This window comes from Trachurus japonicus, chromosome 19 (assembly GCF_045865225.1).
Source record: "Trachurus japonicus isolate A0001 chromosome 19, Traja_1.0".
Taxonomy (NCBI): domain Eukaryota; kingdom Metazoa; phylum Chordata; class Actinopteri; order Carangiformes; family Carangidae; genus Trachurus; species Trachurus japonicus.
Window position 1 is genome coordinate 7,589,594 of NC_140925.1, and position 17,129 is coordinate 7,606,722.

At 40.4% G+C, this 17,129-nt stretch overlaps 2 protein-coding genes across 26 annotated transcripts in view; both read right to left on the minus strand.

Moving 5' to 3' along the window:
- LOC146967304 (calcium-activated potassium channel subunit alpha-1a) overlaps positions 1 to 10,354 on the minus strand; it is an 83,653-nt gene extending 73,299 nt beyond the window's left edge. For 15 of the 19 annotated variants that reach the window (XM_085761142.1, XM_085761137.1, XM_085761130.1 and 12 more), the window contains exon 1: positions 9,357 to 10,154. In XM_085761142.1, coding sequence (XP_085617268.1) covers positions 9,357 to 9,584 — 228 coding nt within the window. In that variant the 5' untranslated portion in view covers positions 9,585 to 10,154. Of the gene's footprint in view, positions 1 to 9,356 lie in introns of all 19 variants that reach the window. The other 4 variants (XM_085761136.1, XM_085761135.1, XM_085761140.1 and 1 more) reach the window with 3 other exon arrangements.
- Positions 10,355 to 11,481: 1,127 nt separating this feature from the next.
- LOC146967305 (disks large homolog 5-like) overlaps positions 11,482 to 17,129 on the minus strand; it is a 30,477-nt gene continuing 24,829 nt past the window's right edge. For all 7 annotated transcript variants that reach the window (XM_085762091.1, XM_085762090.1, XM_085762087.1 and 4 more), the window contains 5 exons: positions 16,591 to 16,734; positions 16,316 to 16,443; positions 15,756 to 15,865; positions 13,698 to 13,807; positions 11,482 to 12,239 (listed from right to left, as the gene is read on the minus strand). In XM_085762091.1, the coding sequence (XP_085618217.1) occupies positions 12,136 to 12,239; positions 13,698 to 13,807; positions 15,756 to 15,865; positions 16,316 to 16,443; positions 16,591 to 16,734 (596 nt within the window). In that variant the 3' untranslated portion in view covers positions 11,482 to 12,135. The remainder of the gene's footprint in view (positions 12,240 to 13,697; positions 13,808 to 15,755; positions 15,866 to 16,315; positions 16,444 to 16,590; positions 16,735 to 17,129) is intronic.

Below are 17,129 nucleotides of genomic sequence, written 5' to 3' on the forward strand. Positions count from 1 at the left end.
AATAATGAATATGGGCTACACAGCTATGATTAAATGACAAGAGCATCTGTTTGCCAGCAGTCTGATGCAGGAAGAATGGGGCTGGGACAATAACTTTATAGACAGAACAGTGTCTATACAGTGCCTATACAGAACAGTAGAGTATATGGAGAGAGATTTCTTAAAAAAAAAGAAAAAAGGAAAGTGTAAATATTTTTCTAAAGCAGCTGAGAACTTGCTTTAGCAGCAAATGTTGCTCAAAGAGGCATAAATAGGCTGTTTATAACGTACTATTCTCAGACACCGTCCACTAGTAGGTATTTAAGGCATCAAGTCTGCGAGTGTGCGGTTGAATCAAAATAAACTACACTGCCCATGTTCACTGAGAAGAAACAGTGCAGTACAGACTTTTATATTTTTCTTGTTGTCAACAAATCACAGAAAATGATCAAAAATAGCAATGAAGTGATCTTCAATATAGCCTGCCAGTCATCAATTTGGTTTTAAGGAGAATTAAAACCCCCAAACTGTACTTGAAAGTGATTGTAATGAAATAATAAAGATGAAGTAGCAGAGAAAGAGAAAATTCAACCGTCTAGCTAAAGTGAACATTTATTGTATTGGAAGATAAATATTTGCAATGTCCAGACAGAATGAGAATGTAATTCGTTATAAATCTTGTTGAGCTTGACATGTTCTTCATTTTAAATGAACTGCTTTGCATTTAACATCTAATGACTGTGAGTGTCAGATTAATATAGGAAAGTAAAAAGTACAGAAATGTGCGAAATAAAGTAGAGAAAAATGAACAAGTCTCAGAAAATGCAAAAAGTCTGATTCTATAGTATATTGCTTGAGTGTAATTACTTACATATTTTATACCTTTTTATAAGAAAAATGGCTTTTAACCCACACATACACAGATTTCAACCATTATTATTACTAAATAGCTGGCTGCACAAAGAAATTCAATCATGCTCAGAGTCATTAGTCAGAGCCAAGCAGACCACCGGCAGACCATGGTACACTTCCTCCAGCCTGTCCAGAGCCCTACAGCACTAACCTGATAAGACTATAATAACATGTCTAGCTCACTTAGTAGCCAACGCAGCCAACAAAATACAGGAATGGAAAATTCAGTGAAACTGCAACGTACAAATGAGAGGCCACATGTAGGAGCCCTTTTCAGACAGACACTATAGTTTTCCATTATTTAGTTGTGGACTGCACTGAGTGAAGTTTTATTTCAAGTCCAGTGTGTTGTTGTGTTTTACTGTAATAAAACGGGTAAACATATTCCTTAAGCTGGAGTCATTGTACCACGTGAACCAAAACCTCTGAGTCTTTCCAAGGTTACATCATTTATTTTGAAAAGGAAAAAAAAAAAATTCTTATCAGAGCGGCCTTGAAACGGAGCCTCTGGGGGAATTTAAGTCAAATCTCACTTTTGAATCCCTTTAAGGGGATCAGGGTGAGTGGATCAGACTTTGGGTTAGAGACTGAAAGGGAAAAGAACATGCTGTTTGCCTTGTCACTCAGCCGCCTGTTGAGTAGGGTGTTAAACTGTTAAGGGACATAAAGTTATATGGCTCTAGTTTCATGATGGCAAACTGGCACTAACAGGCAATAACTCGGCATCTTTCCCATTATCTGAGGAGCTGCAAACACAAACTAGTTCATACTACAACAGTATGTATCAATAGGTGGTTCAAACAGTCTGATACTCCCTACACAATATCATGACACCATGAGCTCAAACAACCATGGCAACAATAGAGCATATTAAATGTATTAAAACTATTGCCAAGTTGGATCAAATCCCACAATGCAATACTGATAATGATTAAACTTTAAAGTTGCTTTAGGAATAATATATTGATGTCAAAAACTGTATAATCCAAATATATCAGGCTGTAAAAATCAGTACATTTGTCTTATTTCACTGTATACTAACTAACTCTCAAACCTAAGATAAATACCATTGACATTACACATGCTAATCATCAACATGGTAGCATCGTCATTATAGTCATGTTGCATGCTGGTGTTAGCATCTGGCTCAAAGTACCACTGTACAGACTCTGGTGTGTTTAAATGTTTTAGCTCTTGCCGACAGTACTTTCATTTTTTTTGTGCAGTCCTGTTGAATAATATAAACACATCTGTTGATGCCTCCATGAAATAGATTGGCTTTGACCAAAAACAAATTGAAAGTTTAGGCTTGTTATTATATTTATGGGACATGAAATTTGAATTGGTTAAATGAGCCACTTAACGAAATGAAGTTCTAAAAATGGCTCAGTGGACACATTTTGTTATGGAGTGAGTGTTTCTACTTGGATTTCTGTCAGTAAATGGGGTTACATATCTTTTTTTTAGGATGTGCAGTGAGTCCTTAAGAAACATTTGTCTCTGTTCAATATGGTTTTACATGTGAGCCACAATAAGTGACCCTATGTTTTTAACTCTTTAGATGAGGAAAAAAAACATTCTTGATATTTGATTGAGTAAAGGAAAATGAAAAAAGCTGCTCATTTGCATTATACGGGACATGTAGGATCAGGGACAGGGACTATAGAGCTTTGATTTTGAAATGTATTTGTAAAAGGGACATCCAATCTTTTTGTATGTTTTTGGGGCTTTTTGCCTTTAATTGATAGGATAGTTGAGAGCGACAGGAAATTGGGAGGCCGAGAGAGGGGGAATGACATGCAGCAAAGGGCCACCATATTTGGGATTCAAACCGGGACCGGCTGCAGCGGGGACTGTAACTTCTGCACCCCATGATGCTAATTCTTTGTTTAATTATGTTTTTTTTAAATATTTATTTAATTTAATGTCCTATGAAGACAGTATTGTGTGATCTGAACCTATTCTCTATGGCACTAGTTACTTTACAGACTGTTTAAATAGACAGATCAAATAGTCCAGCTAATCGTGTTTCTGCCATGCTCTGGTGTGACCTATAAAGCCATATTTGTATAATACTGTTGAACTTTGTATGAAGTTCTGAGGCCTGAGCGATTGTGAACAAAGTACAAATGATGGACATTACGCAGGATTCTTTGTTTTCTGTCCAAACCATTTTGAATGTGACATGATCTCTGTCCTTTGGACCAGCACAGCTCAGTGAAACACTCGACCTTGATGTCGTCGTGACACAGGATGTGTTTAGGGAAGCGACGGCCATGAAGCACTCTTAATTGGCGTCATGCTGTTATCCCTCAGCCCTTTAATGACCACATCTGAAATGATCAGATTTTAATGCCAGTATAGACAGAGTTCAAAGATTCATGGTTTGCCATTCATGCTTGTGTCCAATTATTTTCTAAAAGGTTCCCAAAGATGATTTCATCTTAAGGTCACAAGCAGGAAGACACCTTGAAGACGGAAGGTGTTTTTCTAACATTTAAAACTCTGATTGAGTCATTATGTTACCGGTGATCATTATGTTACTGTTGTTGTAAAGTTTACTTTTGTAAAAGTTGTATCTTTAGTCTTAGTTGGCTACCGACACATCAAGAGGGTTAAACAATCTTCCATTGGACTTTGTTTTAATGAAATGAAAATAGACAGGATACATTTTTAATGGGAGCAGAAACCAGAAAAGTACATGTGGTCATTAAGCCAGTAAGGCAGCACATCTCCTCTTTGTCACTTTGATCAATAGTCTAAGCCTCCAAATTTAGGTTTCACTATCTCGCCTAAATCTAGTCCCCCTGACACCACGGGTCATTGATCAACACTGTAAGTCCATTCTCATGATCTGCCATGATCATTTCTCAAAGGCAGAGTGCATTAAACTAGAATAGAACATGTGGCTCCTGACACAATTTCTTCAAAAGTGAATAAATAATTTAAAAATATATTAATATAATCACATTAATAATGAAACCAGACATTCTCAGAGGAGGAAAAAAAAAACTTCCTGAAATATCTCGAGCCTCCGAACTGATCTATCGCCCCTCAGCTGTGTGAGGAAAGACTCGATCTGTATCACATACAGTATGTCATTTGGCCTCTCGTCTTTCAAAATCAATGAATGAACACAATAATTTGGTTAGTGGGTACATGAACGCACAAACGTCAGAGGGGAGTAAACTGAACCGGCGGTCAGCGGTCTAAATTCAGCTTGGGTGTGAGGACATGAATGTTATGCGGAGTCGGGGGCTAAAATTGGATGCTAGTAGTGAATGAATGACTCACCTGTTGACAAACACTATTACAAACCATTTCAAATAAGAAGGAAAGTTTATACAGCGCCGATGCACTGAATTATGGCGGGGAAACCTAATGCAAATGGAAGATGTTCTTACAACCAGTGGTGCACTGCACATTTGTCAAAATAAAGAAATACACACTTTCTGCCACCTTTGTCTTACAAGAGCATCAAGTGCATCTTTTGTCTCTGTGACTGTGAAAAGCAGCAGGCTCTGGCACTGTTGAGATGTTTAACATTTGTGTTAATCTGAGACCTGTTGGATCCCAGATGGTGCAATGACAGCCAAGCTGCAACATGCTGCTTGTATTATACAACATGAGCAGCTAATACTTGCCTAACTAATTACACGACCAATTAAAACCAATAATACATGAATATATATATATATGCTTTCTTAACGATGAAGAGCGACAAACTAACCAGAAACTATACAGTGAAAGGATAAAGGGCCTAAAGAAATAATGCTGCCTTCAAGTGCTTCTTCTTCCAAGTTAATCTTCAGTTGAATGTGTGATTTGTTCAAGTAGCTACTGCTTGTTGCAGATAAGAAAGATTGACACAAACCAAAATCAGGCTCTTGTATTTCACAAGGCTATCAAATCCTGCAGCAGAGGAAGTTTGTTTCTGAACCTGTGAACAAAAATAGCTTCTTTTCAGAATTATGGCTGCTGGTATAATTGATGTTGTGCTGCATTAATATTCACTACGCTTGACCTGCTGCCACTCGGTGTGTGTCTGTCCCTGTGCATGTCTGTGAGAGGGAGGCAACACCAAAGTGCCACTCAGCTATTCTGACTTTTCTGGCTTGTACATCATAGGCATTCATCTCATAATTACAATATTTCAGACAGCACTTAAAAGCACCATGAGACTGACTCTCCAACTGAATCCTGACCCCACCCCACCTCCAACCCACCAATTCCCACCCACCCTGTGCACCTGACACATCTAGAGCTCTGAGTCACAGCTGCCACAAGATGCGCTGCCTTGAAAAAATAAAAAAAAAGTTCTAAAATAACTAAAAAATCATCTGAAACTTACTAAACCGGAAACAATTTCTCTTAGTCCCCCATATTTGCCATCTATAGGCACTATATAAACATTTAACACATGATTTATATATAGTACCTATTATAAATTCTGCCATGAAGAGTTTTTAAAGACCTGATATTATAACTGTATAATTGAAATAAAGAACATTTATCGACTTAATTGACCATTGTGTTATAAACCATATATTAATGTTTACACATACAACACAATAGGACTTCAGAAATGAAGTTGTAAATGTTCATCTTTGGTAAAGGACCAGCAGAGCAATCCACCTCTACATGCATGTTAATATACTGTGCTACAAAATACACACAAGTGTATCAATGCAAATCACGAATAGAAAAGAATAGAAACATTAGGCTAACAAACAGCCATGTTTGCAGCTCTGTGATTAAAGCTGACATCAGCATGCTAACCTGCTCATAATGCTAATGTGAATATGCTGACGTTTAGTAAGTAAAATGTTCACCAACTTCTCAGTTTGCATGCTGAGATTGATGGGAACGTCATGGTTCGAAATCAAAGCCTCAAAGAGTTAAGTGTTGACTTGAAGTTCTTTTCTAAAAAGTCAGACTATGACAAAGTCTTTAGAGTTTATCCTCTAATGTATTAAAGGTGGAGTTGGAGATCCTATTCTGGAGCATTTTTACAAATTTGTTTGAAATCCTCTTCACACTGCAACCAATTAATTAAATGCTTTTTCACACTCAGAAAAAAAGAAGAAGTCTGACACCGGTTAGACGGACAACCCTGTAAAAACAGCATCCAATCATTGGGAATGCAACATTAAAGTCAATTGGATTGTGATGTGTCAATCAAACTGTCTGGTAGGTGGCAATGTAGCTCTGAGCTGGATGCTGGGTGGTTTATTATGATGTCAGGTGTTTTCTTTCACGTGAATGAGCCATGAGAAAAAGCTGGAGGAATTCGCGGCTTCACATTCATGTGAACCGAACACTGAACAGGCGTTGCATGTTCCTGCGTTCTGGAGGCGTGGCTTCGGAGAGAAGTCTGAGGAAAGGGACTTAGACTTTTGACTAGAACTGTTTTACCAGGATCTCCAATCCTACCTTTAAGTTTTATCACGATCGGTCCAATAGTTCATCAAACATTAACTCTGAATCAGAACTGTGAACCTCATGCTGATGAAATAAGTTATCAGGAAATGTATTACAATTCACTCTGTGGGGATGGTGAGTGTTTGTACTAAAGTGCATGATTCAGCTGACTGATCTACAGTAGTTGGTCACAGGTAACATATTGGCTGATGACACGCCCACTTCTGGACGTCAAGCCCACAGCTGATGACGTGGTGCGTCACAGATGAAACAAAGAATCAAAGACACACTCTCAATGAAACTTGCTACGTGTCTTAAAACATGACTGAGAGGCTGCCACAGCTCGTCATCCTCCCTCTGTGAATACAGTGCCATTTACGATGAACACAATTTCTTTCTTCCTCTCAGACAGATAATAGCCGCCATTCATCAGAACCTCACAACCGTCGAGTTTCATCGATTACCATCAGACTGTAAAGGCAGAGATGGAGGCTCAGTCTCAGAGACATGAGAGCTGTCAGAACAAGAACAGGGCAGCGAACGCCCCGCAGAGGGGAAAAACAAACTGGAAATCAGAAAAGAAGGAAGCAGATTTTCATCACCCATCTACAAACAATGCATGAAAGCTCCTTGTTTGGGCTGCTAATGACATGCACAGACTGGGGTGGGGATGGTGGGGTGGTGGGGGGTCGGGAGGTGTTCCTCCAACACAACCTGCCACATCTCACAGCCTAGACAACTGCATAACAGAGAAGGATTTACTCTTATAATGAAATCCTTTGCTTGCTAGTTGCTTAGCAACAAAAATACTGATTCATATGGCACATACCGTATGCGCCTGACACTGCATTTCTGACACTTTTGGAGAAAGGTTGATTCTTGGATATGAGAGAGGGAGAGACTGAGAAAGGTGTGAGAAGAAGACGGGGCAGGAGTTCGGAAATGAATGCCAGGAGAGCAGAAAGGCAGATGAGGGGAAAATTGGAAGTGAAAGGATGACCCATCCGTGGCCGACTCCCACAGAGAAGCACAACAGGTTGGAGCTCAGCAGCTTCACTTGGCAAAATCTGGGCATAAAAACACAAAATCTGACTGCTCTCTTGCATTCACACATGAGCCGTGTGCGCCTGTGGACTGATCTTATTTTCACAGATGTGTTTCTTCCTGTTTCATTGGGTCTATAAATAAAACGTAGATGCCACAGCTGAAACGCTTCCCATTTTCTTCTATCATTGCAACTTGAATATCTCTGGGTTTTTAATTGTAGCTCTGACAAAACAAGCTAATTAAACACATCTCCCACAGGCTGTGGGATCTTACAACGAGCGTTTTTCTGGGTTTTTAGACATTTTACAGATAATGTGACTACTCAAAAGACCCCGAAATCTATCGTTTGATTGAGTTAATGAAAGTAATCGTTAGTCTCAGCCCTGATTGTAACAAGCCACGACGACCAAAGCATGGAAATGATACAGATGTCTCCCTTCAAAAGGTCAGCACCAGCCTGCACGCAGCCTTTGCCATTTCTCCTCTTCCACCCTGCCTGTCCAAGAGATGAATGCGCATATATTAAGTAAAAAAAGATAAACTGCTCCGTCTCTGGCAGCCTTATCAGCATGTCCATCTTTGCCCTTCAGTACATCAGGAAGGAAACAAACTCATGTCTTTAGTTTAGAAAACTCAATACAACAGAAAAAAAAACAAAAAAAAAGATTTTTTTTCTCCCACTCTTAATGCAGGACTGCAGCCGGCCTCAGGGCAGATGGTGTCGTAACAATTGTGAAACAGAAAATCTAGTGGCAGTCTGCCTTTAAATGTTATGAAAATTATTTCTAGGGATTACATTGTGGCATGAGTGTTAACCTCCACACAGACACTCAGATGCACACCGCTGGTGAGAGAATTGGATATCCCAACAATGTCTGACTCGTGTAGCAACAGCTGACTGGCTCAGTGTGTCCTGAAAAACTATTCCCAACTTTTGGAAATGAGTCAAAAATAAATAAATAAAGTGCTACGCGCCTCATTGGAAGGTTTCAAGCATCAAATATGAGCTCAGATTATGTTATGATGGGAACAAAAATGATTATTTTGTACATTTGACATTTGTACGCATTTCTGCTTCTATGTCTTAAGATATTTTCTTTTTAAAAAACATCTGCCCATGATTCAATAAAACGGTTGTGAATGCAATATTGTTTGTGATAGGCTACTCATAACTGAAAAACACATCTATTGTAAATGTCCACAGGGAAAACTGACTGTGCTTTTCCAGAGTTACATGGACAGTGCTTCTGGAAAGACAAGCTACCATTGATTTTTTTTTTATTATTGTTTCCTACAACACTAATGGATCATTCACCACCATATTTAAGTCACTGACCCTTCAGTTTGGTATAAATAAAACTATAACTACAGATATTTGTTTTTCTTTTTAATATTTGGGTGAATCAACTCTTTGAATATCCAGTAGTAAATATCAAAGTTAGTCCAAATACTGAAAGTATGACATACCTTAAGCAATCATACCTACACACATGAAGATAAATACTACTTTTACATCCATTTTAATTGTTTCTGTTTATGTAATACCAAATTGTATGCTGTAAAGTTCAACCAACAGATGTTAGATTATTAAAGATAGAGATGTATGATCATTTTAACCAGCTTGTATGTTGGGACACTTTCAGATAAACTTTCAGGAACAACATGGAGAAGACCCTCCAACTCAAAAACACAGCTGCTGCCAAAGTACACTGTCCTTCACCTTTGTCTAGACTAGGAGTGGACTGTGGTATAATGGCATTTCATTGTTGCTGTATGTGAGATTAAGCCAAGAGTTCATTATTCGGAGTCATGCACCGTGCTCTCTGTCGGTGGGGCCTTAACACAGATTTCATTACGAGCTCATCTCATAAATCAAACTGGCTGGACACGTTGTTGTCACGCACTGGCTGTGATACAAAAAGCCGGTGATAAATAAGTCATTGCATTGGAGCAGCGGCGGTTTGTGACATGACCTGACCACACGAGCCTTGCCTTACCTTCTTTTTGGCGTTACAGTGGCAGCACACGGTCCACAGGTATTTGAGAGTTCTCCACAGGAGGATTATGAAGAGACCCCCAAAGAAAGTGACCATGGAGGAGGCGAGGAAAGCCCACCACATCCGCTGGCCGTTGCTGTCACACAGCACATCTGGCGTGAACGGGATGATCATCTTGGACATGTGGATGGAGGGGTCCGGGTTGAATCTCTCCCTGTTCTTCGGCATTATCGACTTGGTTGTCACCTAGCCAAGCCCCCCTCCCACCTCCTCCCAAAAGACAAAAAAAAAAGAAGAAAGAAAGAAATGAACTGAGCTGAGATTCAGGCGCTTTGGGGAGCTCCGGCCAGCGCCCCCTGATGCCCCAGCGGCTCAGCCATGTTGAGTCAAGTGCCTTCCGCCCCTCCGCCTTCTCATCTGGCTTCACCAAGCAAAGACGTGAAAAGTTGAGTGGAGAGCAGACTCTCACGCACGATATTATAAACTTCCTTTGAAATGGAGATGTCAGTCGTGCGCCTCACGATGCGCGTTCATGGCTGCAAACGCGCGTCATCCGTTTCATCTGTGCGTAAAAAAAAAAAAAAAAAAAAAAAACTCCCCCAAAAAAGAGAAAAATCACATTTTCTCCGAAACTCCGTGAATTGTCACGGTGTCACCGACTGTCCCGATGGATAAAAGTGATGTTATTGTAACGGCGGAGCAGCGTTTTGTTTCGTTCTGCTCCACCTTGTTTGACAGCGCAGCTTCCAGCAGGTCCCGCTACTTGAGCTCTCAGCTCCGCGCCGCGCACTGTTGAATGCGCTCCGCTCCTCACGTTAAAGGTCGCATTTTATCGATCAGCGAGGAGACTGTCGTGTGAAAAAACCAACAATTAACAAGAAGAAGAAACAAACCGAACAAAACACCGCGGGTTCTCCGGCTGATGAGCGGGCTCAGCGCTGCTCGCTCCTCGGGCTCCGGCGGCCGCCTGTCACATCCATTTGTTGGAAGATGGCATCGCAGATTTACAGGTAGCAGGGGCGGAGCCATCAATAGCAGACGTCGATGCGTATCTGGATGTTTGGTTATTTATAGTGACCGCTTCATCAATTTTTGATGATTGTAACTTTGTGGTGATGGTTCCGGCCATCGCACCCTGAACCTCATACATCTGTGCAGGCACTTTCGATTTTTTTCCCCCCTTTTACACAGCATTAGACATCCGAGATCTGATATTTAAAACCAGTTTACAAACAGCGACCTGTAACAGTGAAGCAACTACCTTTTTTCTTCTCATAATGATGTTACAACATCTTGTGTTTGCCATTACGTGTAAAATATATAAATGGAACCGATTTTATTCTCAAAAGGAAGTGGTAGCGAGAAAATAAACTTAACCTTTACATAATGTCAAGGATTTATAGAAACTAAAGCTCTTGAGGATGAACTTCAAACTTGATGACAGCAGCATCACCAACAAATTTCAGTTCTGTTATAAAAAGCATCAGAGCTCATTATTCAACATAAATAATATTAAGTAATATTCACATATAAGCTGGTTAAAGAGTCAGTGGGCAGGTGTGTTTTTCTGGAACAGGCAGCTGTGACAATGTGGTATGAAAATTGGGGAAAAATGGGTATCTTACCATCTCTCACCTACAATGGTGGATTACTCCGCCTAGTGGACAAAACCCGCATTGATCGTTGAGCTCCAACTTGTGGCTTCTTCTCTTTAACAATATCAACAATATTTTACAAAGAAAGCTCAATAAATTAAGAAAAACTCATTGAAGTAAACACAACCTACATTTCAACAGAAAAACACAGACAACTTTAATTCCATTAACTGTACTCTGTTTTTAATATTTTGTAGAAATATTAACCTTCATTAGGAGAGAACCTGACCTTAAGAGTTTCACCCAACTTGAAGATGAAATGTTGACGTGATCCTGTGAAAATCCAAGAGCTGCATGTAAAAGGTGTTGGCAGCCAACCATGAACCAGAAATAAAATATCCCTTCTTTAAAAAAAAACAGCATTGGCAACAGTGGAGAACGACAGACTGTGGTGAAACCGACATACCTGCTGTAGATTTATCATGGAAGTCGTTGTGTTAATAAATCCAAGAATTAACAGTGACTAACGGTTATGTTTTTTGTTTTTTTTTAGCTTGGCACAATATTAGATTTGAGTACTGAAATGATAAACTGGAAAAAAAAATGGTGGCATCAGATAATAAAACAGAGCAGAAGACTGTGACACAATGTGAAGGAAGCAAATCTGCCCCAATTTCTCCTCTATAAATAAGAACATGAACTGGAAAATATCCTCCTTCCTATTAACTAGACAGCTACGTTTGTATAACAGAGGTTCATAACCAACATCTTTGATTTGATTAGATAAATTAAATGGCAGGAAAATACATATAAATATAGAGAAGAGAACACAGTGGTCCATTCTATCTTCATTTCAAGAGTAAAGTCTTCAGTTTGTGTCGATGCAGACTTCCTGTGGTCCGACATGTTCATGGGACAAAGTGGGATTAAAAGGAGTGCTACTAGATATAAGGGGAAGTCAAACATTCAAGTATTAAATACTAGTGTAAACAAATCTATCTGTAGTACAGTACATTACTAATGTAGTGGGAATGTTACATTATCATCATCATCATCATCATCAGTGCTGATACTGGTATATGTGAAAAAGCATTAAACATGATGTCTGTTAGATGTACCGATTCACTGTGTCCCATAATAAAAAATAATCCTCTAATGTTTGAGGGTGGCGTGAGGTGAGATCGCTACGGTGCTCCATCTGGAATCCACAGCACTTTAGTCTGTTCCTGCTCCACGATGGTCATGATCTGAGTGCAAATGTAGGAAACGCTGCCTCCTTGGACAACGCCTGCAACACAGTGGGGATGGGGAGGAATATTTACATGGGGAGGGGAGGGGGGGTGGGTGTTAAGTGTGTCTGCAGATTTGGCTTCATGCATACAAAACATCTGGAGCTGCAACTAGTGACTGATTTTATTAATTGGTAATCATTTGTCAAAAAAAAAAGTTAGAATATTGTATAAAATGTAACAGATTATCTTAATGATATGTTAGTCTAATGATTATTTTCAGTAGGACATTCATGTTTAGCTCTACACATTTATCTATATCAAAGATCGAAGCAGCAGAACCTGTTTTTTATTCCACACACTCTTCCTCTCTTCACGTAAAAGTCTGGCCGCCTACCTTACCCACAATGCAACCCAACCACTGACAGTTTGGCCAGAGTGTGATGTGTGTTAGGCTATTAGTGGTTGGCAGATCCTCAAGCTGCTAGCTTCGAGCAGAAATGGGGCGGAAGACGTGAGCTAACCAGACCTTTGTGGTCCTTCTGACTCTGCAACCACAGATGGTTTTATTTTTCTAACTGCTTCTAGAGTTTATCAGTCTTTCGCAGCTCCCTGTGGAACCAGAGAGGCTTTATACAACTTAATGCAGTAGCACTGCCAAAGATCTGTAAGCAGACTTTGATGTGTGAAATCATCTTATATTTGTTTTTCAATTAGCTACTTTCTGATCTAATGATTTCAGCGGTGTAAACATGGAGCGTTCTCACAGACATGAACGACTGTGCAGCCAAAATATTTGCAGATAGAGATAAACAGGACTGCAGGGATGTGACCGGCCTCGCTTCATGCCGGGCACCACCACACACACACCCAGATTTATAACTGCTGATAATTATAGTTCACACTGTGGCGGCTTGTAAGCAGAGGTTGGCCAGGTACCTCTCTCCCTGTTGGAAGGGATCAGCGGTGGTATGTGCTCGTTTCAAAAGACCTTCCCCATAAATCGACTCCTTTTATAGAGTCATTAATCAGCCGGACAGTCGGGTGTCTCGGACCGCTCGCTGCTCCAGATACAAAAACTCCAACTCTGATCTGTTAAAGACCTCAGAGACACCGTGCTCCAAAAACCTCAGATGACTTCATTAAGGATTCTTACTGGTTTACCTGGACCATATTAGATGATGTGATGATCACCATGACTCCAGGTGGGTTTGCATCATAGTTTTTGTGCACCATCTGTATCCTGGTTACCCTTGAACTGGCTACCATTTATGTAGGGAGTTGTTTTACACTGCGTAGTTTGTCAGAACTAAATTTAAATATCATTTCATATGTGACGCAGGTCCTGAATGTGGTGTCTCTCCATTAAGTGGTCACAGGAAGTTCAGTGTATCTATTGAAGCTTTGAGCAAAGCCATCTTTGGGAGCTCAGCTCATGATTATTGCTGTTATGCAATCCTTTCATCAATGCAAGCTTTTGTACACGACGAGAGATAAAATAAATAATTTCCACCAACCTGTGAAGAAGCGGCTGTACTCCTGCTCTATTTTCTGCGCCGCCTCGAACTGCTCCTTGGAATGTTTCTGTGAGAGTTTATCCCGCAGGTACAGCGGGTCCTTCTGCTCTCTGATGAGACAACATCCGGAAAAACAGTCAGCATCCCAGAAAAAAAAATCTCACTTCACAGTTTACACACATTCAAAACATGGCACAACACCAGAGTGTGGAAACAGGCAGAGTTTGACAGCTCAACACAATTTTTCAGATTCTCAAATGTCATTGAAAACCCACTCAGTCCTAATGTCGGTATGACTGCACAGCTTTGAAGACAGTTTGTTCCATTAACTCCTCTCTTGACATTGTGATTGTAGTGTATGTTGGCAAGCAGCACTTCAACATGTTTAGTCATATTCCCAACATCGACCTGGGCACTGCAACACCTTGTTCATCTTGAATTTATTCAGACATGACTGATAAAACTGCAACGTCATCATACTAAAAAGGTACTACAGGTGGGCGACATAAATAATAACCTTCTTTCACGATGACTCATGATTTTAAGTATGCAAATGAAGACAGATTAGAAAGAATAACTAGATGGGATGAGACTGTCTCCTTTTGACTCATCCAGTGAAATTGATACCTGAAAAAAAATCTCAAATGCTTCATCCTACTGAGGCACAAACCATGAAATATCTTTTAACGGAGTTGTTACATTGCCCACAATTACAGTATATATTGTAAATAATTTGATATAGTATATAATGCAGCAAAATCTTCTTCTCAGTCTTCAGGAGAAGTCTTGTGTCCTCCTCAGTCTTCATCCACTAGGAGTCTCTGACCTAACCTAGAATCACACTCCCATCTCTCCCCGGCACTCGGTATGCACTCGGCATTATTGGTCTGCTGGTGCCTCCCAAAGGATAAAAACCAATGAAAAAGCATGAGCCTCTGTCACTCACTGCAGCAGGAAAGGCAGTGGGAGGTGTGTTTGTGTTTGTGTGTACGTGGCGGCCTGCGGCACCGAGCGTTTTAGCCACCCACGCCATGAAGCGCAGCCACAGGCCCTGCGAGCTCTCCCTGGACAGCTGGCACTCAGCTGATGACAGTGAAGGCTTAGTAGGAATCAATCCTCGCCATGTTTGCCCGCTGCACCGCTTCATAGATTTGTAGCCATGGGTGTGTGTGTGTGTGTGTACATGTGTGGCAAAGAAAGCCTGTTTCTGCCAGACCTGTGTGCGTCTTTATTTGTGTGAGTGCGTATGTGTGTAAAGGACCATGCAGAGGGTTCAGCAGATTTAATCTTCCCATGCGATTACAAATGAAAAAGCAGTGGGATCTTTGAGAATGACAATCATCCTATCAAAATCCCGGCAGGTGGTGGAAGAGAGCAGGCTGCGGCCTCTGAACTAATGACACTGATCAAATCACATTGATCAATTAGTTTGTGTTGTGTAGTCTGCAGCATGGATATGATTATGAAAGCTACAAGGATTTAGCAGATGTCAATTTCCTGAATGCCTGTCCTGAACGACAGAGGGAAAATTAAGAAAGAGTAATCAAGAATTATATTTCCTGGAAGCAGATCTGGCATCAGCACAGATGAAATATGCAGCTGATTAGCGTCCCTCCTCTGAACCAAAACACCGTCCTGCCCCACAAGAGTGTGAAAAGACCTTTATTCCAAATAATGTTCTACATTTGTGTAACTGCTAAATGTTTGATTATATAAGAATTTCATGCCCAATCAGTTGACTGCAAAATAAGAACAGATGCTACAGTGAGTACTGGTGGCTTATGTGATATTACTTTCACTTCTTTAGAATTGTATTTTTCAAAACATTATATTCTCATAAACAGCCTCCAGAAACAAAAGTCCTGGATGAATGATTTTTCTCAGCATGTTGTTGAAGGGTCTGAACTTGAATTTTGTAAACAGCAGTGGCACCAAAACACTCAGCATGCTCAGCACACGCTTGACATGTCTTCAGGCAAGAAATCTTAAAAAAATAATAAAATAAATTCAAGAAATAAACAATTTTTTTTTTCAAAAAGAAGATATGGGATTACTCACTTTATCTGCTTGGCATTTTTGTAGCGTATGAATATGACGATTGGGTAGATGTGAACGCTGTGAAGACGTTCGATGGCGTGAGGAGCAATGTCAAGTAAACAGTGACAGTCCTATGAGAGAGAATGACAACAGAAGACTGCATGAGAAATGGTGGATGGTTCAAAGCAGAGTGTTGAAGGAAAAAAACATGCTAGTTAAGTTATAATTGATTTTCATGTTTCATAGTGGGTTCGGGTGCATATTAATAATTAAACTGACATTAAGGCTTCAGTTTATCTTTGATGGATTTGAGTGCAATCATGCTTTCTGTAGATGGCTTTAGCTGTGTGAATATCTAAGATGTTAAAATAGAACAAATGCAGCACCTACCCAGTTAGTCAGCTTCTTTTTAATCAAGTTTGATTGATAATTGAGACGAATTACATCTTTGTACTTGGTGCATAAACTTGGCAGTTGTAAAACCCAACAAAAAGACCCAATTGCTGTGGTTATTCTGGTCCACATACGCCACTTTAACAGCTCTGCTATGGAGTATATAATTCACAGTGAGATGAATTCACCTTCTCTGTGATTTCTTTTATTGAGGCAACAGTTGTCACATCAAAATGGCCGCTCCTCCGTTTGTAGTCGATGAAGACACAATCCTTCACTCCTCTCTCTATTGCCTGCTGAGAAGCCTTCATAATCTCTGGAAGTAAAATAAATCACATCTTGTTATTACGTTATGTAGCTCTTAATAAAACTCCTCTCTCACACAGCATCAGTGACACCAGCCTGATGGACTGCTTGAACAAACTCTTACTACAAAACTCGTCATGTGTGTAGAGCAGCTCACCAGGCAGACAGCGACAGAATTTGTCAGGAACCTCCTTCACCAACATGTCCTTACTGGCCTCCACCAACGGACCCAAGACCAGCACCGGCCTGGGGGACGAGCACTCCACCTTCTGAACCCGCTGGTACATCAGGTTCACTCCATCTGAGCAGAAAAGACACAAAGCTGCTCTTTAATAAAACACATTTACTGATTCCTATATCCCAACAGAGGTTATGGTGTTGTATAACCACACTTAAATACCTGGCAGTTGCCCCGTCTGGCTAACTTCCCATCCAGATCTTTCTATCTGGTCAAATCCTCTGAGACACAGAGGTGAGGAAAAGGGGGACTTTGCCAAACTAATGAAAATACCGTCCAGTAACTCTGACATTTGTTCCATTGATCACACCATGTAGACCAACGAGTGCCATGAAGCTGGCTTCATTTCTCTATAGTTGGCGGACATCTAAAGGAAATTATTATGAACTGCCCAATGGTGTCAGGTCAGAGTGCATTTATTGTTTGGTGAGTAGATCTGCTTACAGACTGCATCGTCA